The following is a 13068-nucleotide window of genomic DNA, read 5'->3' as shown; positions in this document are numbered from 1 at the left end:
AAAAGATATTATTAGACACATAATATGTATTTTCTAACCATATAATTTCTATTTATTTTGTTTACCTTTTCCAGCATGGAAATATCTACTTACGGATTATAAGAAAGAAAACAATGGGAAAAATATCATGTATTCTGTAGTTAAGGCTTCAGGCTAAACACGGGGAATATTTCAACCCCATACAATTATACCATGTGGCTGAAGTAATAACATTAATAATTTTAATGAAAATAAAAACTCTCATGCATAAATTAGATCTTTATTCAGTATTCTAAGTACACAATTAATTCAATATGCTAAGATTAAATTGTAAATCTTTATACCAAAATCTAGTTTTTTATTTTGCGAATCATATTATTAGTGAATACAAATCGCAAAGGTTTTCAACCCAGCCAAAGAAAACTAGACATTAGCATAAAGTCATAATAAGTTAATAACAATATTTATATACATTTTTCTTAAACTAAACTCTTTCTTCGTAAATTTTGACTATCTGGTGCATGCAAATGAATATTTATGAATTTATATAAGCATGCCAAAACAACAAAGCAATCGATACAATTTTATTTCAAAAATGATGTAAAAACTTTTATAAATTATTAAACAAAGGTATATTTTATTATTATCTTTTGGTACAGCTTATTGTTATTAATTTGATTTTATTTCCAATTGCTAGAAAGCGTACGACTCTTTCGAATCATAAAAAATAAGTTGAATATTTAATATTGTAATTTTAACTAAAATAATTGCTTTGCCTAATGGATTCTTAAGCGCTTGACAATTTATTTTTGGATTTTATTGGCATTCGTAAAATTGATGTTTTAATATTTATATGTGGCCAAGGTCAAAGTCAGAAGTGATTGAATTAATTACATACTGTTTTAATATTATTGTTTATAATCGGCTTATTGAGGATTCTTAAGCGAAGCGTTTGGGTTTGCATAGATATGTCCAGGTCGGTTGCTGGTCTAGGATTAAGAGTTGATCTTTTTGTTTAGACCGTTCTCGCAATATCTTGCTCGTTGGGGTCCTGGTCAAGATCAATGTCATCAGCTTCTTCAGATTCCCTTCCAAGACGAGGAGTGAAGTCGCGCTGGGAAGTCATTTCTGCAGAGAAAATTCAAAAAATATATAAATAGAAGTTCTCTCGTCCACATCACTTGAGATGGGCTGATGACCTAAACATAACATCTTGCTTCAAATGCGTACGAGTTGCCAATAATCTAATAAACTGGAGGTATTTTAGGACGGTCTATATGAAAAGCTGAGTACCAGAAGGCTTATCATAATCGACTATGTATTATTTAGTCAGGAATTTTAAAATTAACGCCGAAACCAAAAATATTGTTTAAGAAAAAAAATAACAACATTATCTCGTAACAAATTTACACCGAGTTGGGTTGTTAAGTTATTCTCTATATCTCGTGACGCGATGCTTTTCAGACTCACCGATAAATTAACAAATATTACATTGTGCGATTTGGTCGAGTACTTTTTATATTGTAGGAAACTTGCATTGAGGCTTTCGAAGCAGGGCATCGGAATTCTATGGGGAGTTGTATTATAAAATTAGTCGGTTAGACTCTTAGTCGGTTTATTTTTAGACTGAAATAAAAAGACGAGTCATCAGGTTTTGACATTATTGAGAGATATGGCAAAGTATCATGTACTGTTTCATCAACATTATCAACATTGGGAAACTTTTTAATCAGCCCCTCATGTATTTTGAGATTTCGGGTTTATTTAGAAATAGTCCTGGATAACATTAATTTTCAAATATTTGCAAACACTTTACATACTCATAAAACCAGAGCCAAACAAACAGAGATACTAAATACACCAAAGTTTAACTCTACGTTTGGACAATGAAGCTCTGAATGTTTAGCAGTAAAGGTATAAAACAAACTCCCACTTAGTATCAAACAATTCAAAACAAAAAATAAATACATTAAGGACATTAAATCTTGGCTTAAAGAGCTACCGGATAAAGAACTTACTAGCATATTTAAAACATCGTCGTAGAAGTTTCTGGAAAACCTTAACCAAAACATGAAATCGAAACATAGAAGTCGCAGAAAACTTCCAAAACCTAGTCAGCCTCAACACAAGATCTAGTGAAGAATATAATCAATATCTATTAAACATATATACAAATCTAAGAATATAATCAATATCTATTATACATATATATAAATATACATATTCTTGTAAAAATGAAAAAAAAATGTATGTATTAAATAAAAAATATAGATTCTCTGTTTTTGGATGAATACTAAAATTAAATAAATTTTTTGGAAGCAGATAAAAAATAATTTTCAATTTTGTAATTACAAATGGACAAGTGTAATTAAAAATTTTAAAATTCTGATTTCAAAAATAGAAGAAATATTTTGCGATTTTTTGTCGTTTGCCGATTGTTTTTCATGTTAACTATAGAAATACCACTTTATACAAAAATTCAAAATACATTTAATCAGACGAACGTATTAGAAAAGTGATTGCCAGTTTCTTTTTTTTGTTTCACATAAAAAATAATTAATAAAAAATTCACAAACTTTTACAAATCTTTTGCAAAAATGCAAAATTTTATGGTCGATGAAATTTCGGAAAATATATGATAATAATTATTTGTAAGTGTATGGTTAACTTTTAGATGAAAATGCAAAGCGAAGTATTGCCTTATTCAAACACTGCTTAAATCTTACAATTCACAGTATAACAAAAGGAAATGACGACTTTTGTGAGTTCGTCTCAGTATACAAAAATACCCGAGGGGTAAAAAATATTGACACTTTTAACATTTTGTGGGATCATTGTCCAAATGATCTCGTAGGATCTCTGCTTTCCTTACCTCTCAAAGCAATCATGGTCCAGGGAGCATACTCGCTCAGTCCGTTTAGTCCGTTGAGACCGTTCCTCTTGGACAGCCTGCCGAGCCTGGGGCCGAACCACATACCGCCGCCGGCGTCTCCGTTGGCCCCCCATCTGGTGCCTTGACCGACCTGTGGCTCCAGGGACATGGAACGACCAACACGAGGGAAGGGGATGAGTCCTTGGCGCTTGGTATCGGAGTGGAGTTCTGGTGGAAAGAAAATAATTATCGTGATTGTGCACTGGCATATCCCCGTGTTACGTAGTGTTGTGCTTCATCCTCTTTTAGTAAACGTTTCAGGTAGAGATGCACTGCTCATCATCATGTGTAGATAGTTACGAAAAGGAAATCTCAAAGCATATCGTAATAAGGGTTTAATTTTTAAACGTCGTTTTATGGAAGCTGTTGAAAACTTAACGTCAAAAAAATATTTATTAATTTCGTCAAAATGGGCTCCTCTCTGACCTATCACTCTTGTAAATCATTCACACAATTTTACAGTACAATTACATGTCTCCGGGACGAGGTGTCATAATGATGTACTCTCTATCATATGCCACTGCATCTGGCATCTCCAATTGGGGTAATTTAGGAGAAGCTGAAGAGAGTTGGGAAAGGAATGACTAGTGAACGAGGAAGTTTGGGATATACCTGCCTATTCAGATCTGGTCACCAAAAATGGATAAATCCATATCAAACAAAATTTAGATTCTGAATGTCCGTCTTTCACCAGGGAGATACTGAAAGTATCTACCACTTTGGTTGGTGTCAAAAGGGTTGTATATGTATATCTTACCAAAAGTTTCATTTCCACCACTTTCATTCCTTTCCTACCACTTTCCCCTGCCCTATTTATAAGCATTAATTCATAAATCTATAAAATGATTACCCCTATTTTTTACTCAGGTGAACATAATATTTATTTTAAATGGACTGACTGAAAGGGTGACCGGATATATAATCAAAATGATAATTCATCACATCTTTAAAAAGTTATATAAAGCCATGGAAAGTGATGAACAGAAACTTTATTAACTGGGTTAAGTAGGTTAGGTTAAATTAAGTAGATATTTCTTTCAATCATGGAACTGATTGAAAGAAATATCCACCTGTCCTGGAAATAAGCTAAATTTTATACAACCGTGAACTACTGTGTATCTAATTGGTAATAAAATAAATTATTGTAGCTATTTTTAATCCTCACCCGTTAATACATTGCGTCACAACACCATACAAATAAGGCTTTAATGTATTGTGTATTTTCTAATACTACTACCTTAATGACCAATGTGATTGTTGGCACAGTACAAAGTCGTTTAGATTAATTAAGCTTTTATTTCTATAACAGAACCGCTATTAATGACAATTTCTTTTAATTTTCTCATTTTTCATCACAGGCTTGTAGGAGTTTTGACAGGTTCAGGAGTTGTCAAACACATATAAAAACAGTATAAAATAATATTGAAAAAATTTTTACAAATTGCTAAGCAGAAAAAATACTTTTTACTAACACCATTGTAGCATTTAAAAAATATTTGTAATTTATTTTTAATGACTGAGAACGAAGTTCTGTTTTAACACGACCGGTTTGAATTTTCGTGCGTTTGCAAATTTGTTGTACCGTTTCCGTTTCAACATTTTTTGACCTCTTCGATGGTTCTTTTTTCAAATGCAAAATCGTAGTATTTATTTGGATTTTCTAATTAGCTAATTTCTATTTTTTTCAATTTTCCTACCTGCCAGAAGAATGTTTGAAAAAAGAATTTTCATTGAGATAGTGAGATTAGTTTGAACAAATTGTATTATTCTTGCATTTTTTAAATATATATAAATAATGTTTAAATTTAAGTTGGTAGGTATGTGAATACCTACTTGAAAATCTTATGATTTATATTTATAACAATTATTTGGATTTTAAATGGTGGTCTTTCAGAGCAATGTTAAATGACTTTCCACTCTCGAAACGGGTGCAAGTGATATTATTATTTACAAGCAGAGATGTGCAAAATGGGTAACCAAAACCATTTGAAATGCAAAATAGAAATGGGTCAAAACTTTTCCATTTGAAAATGCAAAATGCAAAAAGGTTTTTAGAAAAGCATTTCAAATGCAAAATACCTATTTTCAAAATGCATTGAAAATGCAAAATGGTTTCTCCGGTCAAACAATTAAAATAATTATAGAATTTTTAAACAATTTTGTATTTAATAATGGACATCAATGTAGAACAAACATATTACATGATGGTAAATCTAAAAACACCACGACTACAGATTATGAAACCACAAAAAAATTGCGCGGGACTAATGTTGCCAACGTAAAAACATAGAAACTACTATCTAATAATAATATTTGGACAATTTGTATAGCGCCGCTTTTCATTTAATATTACAGCGTCATGGTCCCATGTTCGGTATTTTTTGTAATGGTATCATTCAATTGCCAGGGCTCCTACTAGGGAGCAACTTGACAAATGTAAATTATCTCTCATAGCGAGGTTGAGGACCGACTGATATTTGGGGCTTATGAAAAAAAGATGAGTGGAAATAGTAGGAAGAATGTTGCAAAAAAGCATTTAAAATGGAAAATGCACTGAGAGAATCATTTAAAATGCAAAATGGTTTTTAGAAAAAAATTTAAAATGCAAAATGGAAAATACCCATTTTGCATTTTGCATATCCATTTGAAATGGATTTATTTGAAATAAAGCACATCTCTGTTTACAAGTCAAGTTTCAAACCCATCACCTCTAGGTTCAAACTAAATAGCTCAAAGGAATCTTACAAAAGTTTCTTTATATTAATGGTGGAGAAAATTAGCGGGTCTGAAGGTTGGCATATAGCTCAGTGGTACGTAAAATTTTACTCGCATTTTTTCCAAATACGTACATAAATATGATTGATGATTATATATTAATGTTGTTTCAATGATGACTTCAATCATTTAATTATTAAAATTGTGGGATCCACGTATTTCATCCATACAGATTGTAATCTTTCAATCAACTTAATATTGTCCATGTTAACTGACGTAATGAAAAGGCAAATGTAGATTGTTAAAACTACTGATAATGGCTTCGCGGAAATAAATCACCCATAGTATAAGCCTTGTGTAAAAATACCGTATAATATGCAAGTAACAGATTGATAGGTTGGGGGGTAGAAAACAGGTAGAAAGGGTGTCTTAGGGGAAGACGTGTTATTTTTACTTCATTTTGGATGCTTTAAACTTGATAAACAAAGCTTTATTTGATAAGCTATATTTTGAAAATGGAATTGTCAAGGAGAAAATGATTTTGTTTCTTTGGCCAAATTGTGTAATTCCTTTTTTGAATTAAAAAAAAATATATACACATACGGTATATAATCTAGTGGGTAGGTATTAATGTACCTACTTACAAATCTTATGATTCCGAAGGAAATTTTGGCTTTGATTATTAGATATGAGAAATATAGGACATACTCGTTTGGATGCGAGGTCTACTGTTTAGGTACAGATAAATTTATAGACCGACTAAATTCAAATAGGACATGGCTACGCTCAGTCAATGAAGAGTGATATCTAACTTCTTAAGAGGAGGCTACAAGCCAAAAATGTGAATATTCTTGTATACCTTATATCGTAGGTAATAGGCATTACAATCGCTTGACAAACGAAATCTAAAAACGTTCGATTTCAAGCACAAAATTGTTTTTTATTAATTTTGTAAATAATTTTATTAGAAAGCAAAAAAGTTAACCAAATGAAACTGTCACAGATAATCTTAGCTATAATATCGTATTTTTAAAAGTTGTTTCCTTTACACGTTCATACATTTTTATTGAAAAAATATTTTTTTTAGTAGTTTACATTTACATTTTTTAATTGGGTAATTTTTAATTTTTTTATTTGTATTCTACTCAAGCGAAACGATAGGAAAACCTTCAATTTATCTAAAGCAAATTTTTGGTATTCATAATGTACACCAATTCGTTTTAAAGATTTATCGAAATAGTGATTTAGCATTAAGCTTAGCTTTAAGAAAATTTATCTTTAGCGCTATTTCAAATAGTTTCCGTTTTTAAATTTTGCTGTCGCATCAAAATACACCTTTTAAAAATCAAAATATTACTCAATAATAAAAAAATATTCGACGTATCCAACTGTACCCTCGATACAGCTAATGTGAATAATTCTTTATGGAAAAATTCGAAAGATTGAAAGAATGTTTCGTTTCATGTAGGTTTGGTGAAATTTGTTTAAAAATATATTTACCTGAGAATTCTTCAGGAACAACTTGCCAGCTCTTTCCGAACTGCGCTCTGCCTACCCTTGGGAAAGGGAACAGCCCTACAGTGCCTCCCCTGCGAGCCTTATAGCTGGACTGGACCGCTGTAACATCAAAGAAACAAACACACCCCTTATTATAGGCTTTTTCAAGAAACACGATAATTTTATTTTTCAATTTCCATTCATTTTCAAATCTTCTTTCATCTTATTCATTAACAATGACGTAAAATAATGGCGTGCTACTTTTATGAGTTGCAGATTTCCCTTAAATAATAGTTAATTAATATAACTGTAAGATAAGATATTACTAATAAATCTGAAAAAAATGAGACACAATTTTTTTTTAAATGAAACGGTGGCAACTGGAAATCAAAACCAGGATTTCTGTGTTACCGGGACAATGCTTCTAACCACTTGGCCACTGTGACCTGGTTTTTTTCGATCTCATATTTCAAATTCAGAATTAAAAATACTATCCTCAAAAAATTTTTTGAAATTTTTTCCAGTCACCAAATGCCGCAAATCCTAATAATAAAATTTGGAAGATTTGCATACCGCCGTTTTTGTAAAAACTCACCTAAAGGTGTCCGGAGGTATATTAAAAAGTTTCAGGTTAAAAAGTTTAATTGTTTTCATGGAAAAAAAATCTATGGAAAATGAAAAAATAGTTTTGCATGGGAAAAAATAGTGGAATATCGAAATAAATCTTTTTTTAAACTTCCACCATCATGTCGAATGACTTCCTGAAGTTAGTTCACTTTACCCTCGGACACCTGTATACCAGTAATATATAGACACTGACGTTGTAAATGAAAATGAGTGTTGAAAAGCTGGTGCGAATAAAGTAAATAAATTATTATGAAAAGTGCAGTGTAAGGTTATAATGAAATACAGAAAAGTAGAAGTATTAGTCACAAACCATGTGGCAGGATCTCTATTCCCTTTGTTTTCTTCAAAAACTAGTATATAGTTTGGGTTCCATCGTTTTTATTTTCATATTATTGCTCTCCGTCCGTAAATATATGAGTACGATATCGTACATAAATTGCAAAACATTGTTGTTATTCAATTTCGGAATATGTTACCCTCGCAGGTGATATAAAAGGTAGACTATCATTCGATATCATGTGAAAATATTTGTGTTGTCAATTTACCTGAAAATTGTACTGCAATATTTCCACCTCTACGTATTGAAAAACTTTCAGATACCTATTTGTATGTAAAAGTTTCCGCGGCCTATTGGGAACAATAAAAATCTCCCGGCAAAATGGATTGAAGTTTTTCAATTCTAGAGTTTAAAGTTCGAAAGGAAAAAATCTGAATATATGGTGGAAAATCATCTCTTGCTCTATTGTCGAATAAGTATAAAGTGGACATGTCTAGAATTTTATATTACTGCGTGAAAGTTGGTATTGTTGGTTTTGAAAGTTGAAATGGAGAAATGTTACTTTGTGAAAACTGAAACAATTTTTTTTCGAATTAAATTTACTTTGGGTGCCCTTTTGAGTGTTATTTCTAGAATTTAACTGTTAAAGCCGTACCGCTGATAGCTCTTTTCTAACTTCTCTTTCTGTTTCACAAACGATGCGTGTAATAGAATGAGACGTTACAAAGGAGCTCTCAGTGAAAGGAACAAAATTATTAAATACGATTGTGATTTTAAAAAATTGAGAGTATATGTAAAAATATATTGATCATTGTTGAAAACTGTTTTTTTTGAAGCCGCAAAAACAATCATACAGTAAGTTATGGCTTCAAGAAATTTAGCACAGCCTATCCCGGAATTTAACTCAATGCAACTAAAATGTAATTTCAATCATACGTGAAGGTGCTTAGAAATTTCCCAAACAGTAAAAAAACAGTTTGTTCCATATTCCCAAAATACTTGAAAAAAAACTCTTTTTCAAACGGGCGGTTTGTTTCATATATTGAAACCTTTAGAGCACAGGCATCATATGGAAATGTTCTCAGTTCATATATTCACTTTTTCCTCTCCATAAAGACCCTCCACACAACATCCCCAAAGATGACATAGCCCATGAGGGAAATTATTTTCCTCATTGCCTGCTATATGGATTAATGTAAAAAAATATAAATCAAAAATATATTTCACGTATTTAATAAGAAAAAAAAAATACTACCTAATAACTACATACTAGAATGATATGCTTTTAAATTGTATCAAATGTCGAAATCTATGACAACTACGTGCCTAGTTATTATTTTGAGGTTCACTACACTTGTGAACATCAAAATAAATGAAAATTGATTCTTTAAACACATACCAAATCTATTTTAATATAAGGTGAAATCCAATAATCAACATATATCATATTTTTTTTGTGACAGCACGGAATAATAAAAAAATGGATTACAGAAACTGTTAAGTATCTTTGTACTAGAAATAGTTTCTACCTAATATTAAATTCTATTCTACGAAATTATACAATGCTCTACGAAATCAAACAAAAAATAACTGAAATTAATATATTTAAAACAAAAGTAAAAACATGGCTGAGAGAACAAAGTGATATTCAACTTACAAACATTATGAAGACGATATAAAGACAACTTGAAACTAAATACAAAGTTTAAAAACTAAAGGCCGCCTCAAACAGGAAACCCTGGTAAGGAGGACTGTGAAAAAATATTGACTTTATACCTACAACATGTACAATTTTTTTTAAACATTTGAATGCGTACGTTCTCTTTAAATTATCATGTTTGACTTTAATTGTTGAAAAAATTAAAGTCAAACATGAGCCACAACTATTATAGCTATTTCCCAACTTTCATCATACAATCTTTTACCTTAACGCTTTTAAAAGCAGCCATGGTTTTTGGGTGGATAATATTTTTAAACTTTGATAAATCTCTTATCAAGAAAATAAATTACTAGTTTTATAAAAAAAATACTAATTAATTAACTTACGTTAATAAGAGGTTTTATTTGTTGCTCTATAAGTGATAGCGAAAGAATTAAACTAATTCTTAAATATTGTTATTAACTCAATTATCAAAAATCTATTAATACACACTAATTACCAATGAAGGAATGTACATATGTGGGGAGATGTACTTCTTGCTTTATCCACATTTATATATTTTAACCTTTTAGCTTTATAAGTCTTGTGCGGGATTTGAACCCCCGACATTTCTCACCGACTCAAATTTAAATACGTATATCACAATGAGGCCATCAAAAAACGGCAGCGGCAGTAACGAGCAGCTCAGCGCCTTTGTTTTTTTTAACATTAACTCCACACCTATTTCATTTTTGGGGATGCTTTGTGGAGGGTTCTTTTAAATAAAGAAAGGAGAGGAAGTTCTAGGAAATAAAAGGGAATGATGGTCGGATAGGAGTCTGATGGCCAGTATGTCCACAAGTGACGGACGTATGAATCCCACTACGGTGAAAAGTGATGGGTTGAAAGAGTCCTGCTGGAGAGGTCAAAAGGACTCTTTCAACAAGTATTTCCAGGTGTATCACCCGCCAAGGTCTAGACAAACTTCACCCCATGAACCCAGGTACCTCTGCTAAGTCACCAAACGTACCTATCTACTTGGGGTGACCTATGGCTGAGGTGTTGTTTTCCCAATAAATGGTTCTCGGGCGGCGGTTCATACATATTGAGTGAATATTTTTCTCTGGTATGTTGCCGAGGGGTTCAAAGCGTCGCGTCGGCTTCGCACCCAGGCTTCGATAGTTCAATCTTCCACAATCTTAAGTTCTCCATCATCGTACAAACAACATTATCAGTTTTTAATGATGTTAATATGGGGAATTCAAATATTCCTATAATTCATACAATGTTCGTTATTCTAAATTTATTTTTATAGAAAATAATTACAAGTGTGATGCATAAATAAGTGCGATATGATTGAAAGAACTTACCATCATCATTACTGCTTACAGCTGCGTGATACGGCATGAATGGAAACATGAACAATGGTGAAATGGTAAGTTTTTAGATTCTCACGGCCAAAAGCATTTTTGTTGTTTGTTTTTGGGGTGTTATGCCGTGTTGCGCTAACTCCTTCTTTAGCCGACGTTTCGGACAGCGTTGCAGTGTCCATCATCAGGGCAGATCCGGTAGATCTATCTCATACTATCTATCTATCGTAGTCACATCTTCGGATCTACCGGATCTGCCCTGATGATGGACACTGCAACGCCGTCCGAAACGTCGGCTAAAGAAGGAGTTAGCGCAACACGGCATAACACCCCAAAAACAAACAACAAAAAATGGTGAAATGGTTTTAATAGTTAATCATACTTTGTTTAACATTGAAATAAAATGTCCCAGAAATATTTAAAACCTATTGATTCAACTGATTAGTTCTTCAGTTATTATATATGTGTTTTAAAAAACTATTTAATTCAATCAGTATGAAAGGTATGGGAAAGTTTTCATACTGGGAATAAAATCCTTCGGGATTCTGATTAATTTGCATTTGTCGAATGGATAAAATTTCAACAATTGCATTTGAATTTGAATGGTTCTTTCCCGTTTTTTTTTAAATTTTGAGTTGTGAGTTGTTTTTAAAATTTGTTTGACTTTGTGATCGTGTTTGATATTGTGATTTTGAAAATGAGAACATAATATAATATATTTTACACATATAGACATATGAATGTGGTTATGATTAATTGCGGATCAAATTTGACATAAAATGTTTTGACATCAATAGATGAATGTAAATGTAAATAAATAAATATAAGCAAACATCATAAAATCAATCTTTTTTAAATCACTATAATCACGAATATATATGTAATTTTATAATATTAACAGCAATACATATTTAACTGTGATAATAATATGAACGCGATGTAAAGGAAACATCAAAGAACGAAAAAAGGTTTTAAAAAAATTACGAACAATCATTATTAAAAGAAGATATTTCCTTTCTCCTATCACTTATTGAACATATTACATAATTAAATTTTACAAGTACTTTAGTAGTATTTTAGTTAATTTAGCATTTTAAAGCCGCTATGAGATAATTGCTCTTTGAGAAAGAATTGACTATGACTAACACTTACAAAAAATTGTGTATACAGAAACAAATTGAAATTTAAAAATTAGACTAATGAAATAGTTTTTCGTCTATTGGAGGTAATGGAGAAAAATTATGTAAAACATGCAATATACGAACACAAATAAATTAAATTAATGTAGATATATTATTATTTAAAAAAATCTCACCTGCTCCTTGAACTGTTGCAGCTACCAGACCCAAAAGCACAATATTTACAAACATCATCTTAGCTGGTTTAAAAATTTCAGCTCAACAAAAATTAAACTTAAAACTTTTACAAAATTCGCAAGGTTTTCGGGGATGAAATGAAGGCTTCTTGGGTGTCTCTAGAACTGAAGCCGCAGGTCAACTGTGAAAGCTCTGAGGGATGCTGGCTTTTTATACCTCCGCCACAGCCTCCCTCCACCGGATGTGAACACGCTTTTTGCTCCCGACGAAATCTTTACGTACACGTTAACGTAGATTGCTTGAAGCTCGTTTGGTTGACGGTACAACAGGTACAATCAGATTTCATGAGTTTCAGTGGAAATTTAGTACAACACATTATTAGTGGAACTGACACGTGAAATTTTATAAATATAATTAAAATATAAAAATCAAAACATATTATTAATATAAAACCCAAGTTTTCAAAGCTTTATTAAATGGTTTTCAGTAGATTAACATTCTATTGACAAATTAAGTATCTCTTAATATTTCTTTTGCCCTTCCAAATAACATCGCGACTTGTTTGCGGTGAGGAGATCTTGAAAAAAAGTAACGGTGTAAGTCTAGGATTATCTAACATCACATAGTCAGTGGTGTAAAAACAACGCTGTCGCGCAAAACTCTCGTTTGGGGAAGTTTATTAAGTGTATAAATTTATGTGTGGAATCACTGTTAAA

General features: G+C 31.5%; 1 protein-coding gene across 2 annotated transcripts; it reads right to left on the bottom strand.

Annotated features, from left to right (window-relative positions):
* Positions 1-429: 429 nt before the first annotated feature.
* Positions 430-12522, bottom strand: Capa (cardio acceleratory peptide capability). Of its 2 annotated transcripts, XM_089644639.1 has the most exons (5): positions 12352-12522; positions 11037-11057; positions 7127-7243; positions 2852-3079; positions 430-1107 (listed from the first exon to the last, which is right to left on the bottom strand). In XM_089644639.1, the coding sequence occupies exons 1-5, from the start codon at positions 12407-12409 to the stop codon at positions 995-997; spliced, it is 537 nt and encodes a 178-aa protein (XP_089500765.1). In that variant the 5' UTR covers positions 12410-12522; the 3' UTR covers positions 430-994. The 2 variants fall into 2 exon arrangements, with proteins under 2 accessions (XP_089500765.1, XP_089500766.1); XM_089644640.1 differs by lacking the exon at positions 11037-11057.
* Positions 12523-13068: the final 546 nt, after the last annotated feature.

This window comes from Hesperophylax consimilis, chromosome 21, assembly GCF_061612785.1.
Source record: "Hesperophylax consimilis isolate HC1 chromosome 21, BYU_Hcon_1.0, whole genome shotgun sequence".
Taxonomy (NCBI): Eukaryota; Metazoa; Arthropoda; class Insecta; order Trichoptera; family Limnephilidae; genus Hesperophylax; species Hesperophylax consimilis.
The sequence above is the reverse complement of the archived record's forward strand: the minus strand, read 5'-3'. Positions and strand labels throughout refer to the sequence as shown.

Excerpts from the sequence above, each read along its gene's own strand:
- Capa (XM_089644639.1), bottom strand. The coding sequence starts at position 12,409 with ATGATGTTTGTAAATATTGTGCTTTTGGGTCTGGTAGCTGCAACAGTT. Across the intron at positions 7,244-11,036 it reads TGTAAGCAGTAATGATGATG|CGGTCCAGTCCAGCTATAAG; the intron begins GTAAGTTCTTTC and ends TTGATGTTACAG. Across the intron at positions 1,108-2,851 it reads GACCATGATTGCTTTGAGAG|AAATGACTTCCCAGCGCGAC; the intron begins GTAAGGAAAGCA and ends TTTTCTCTGCAG.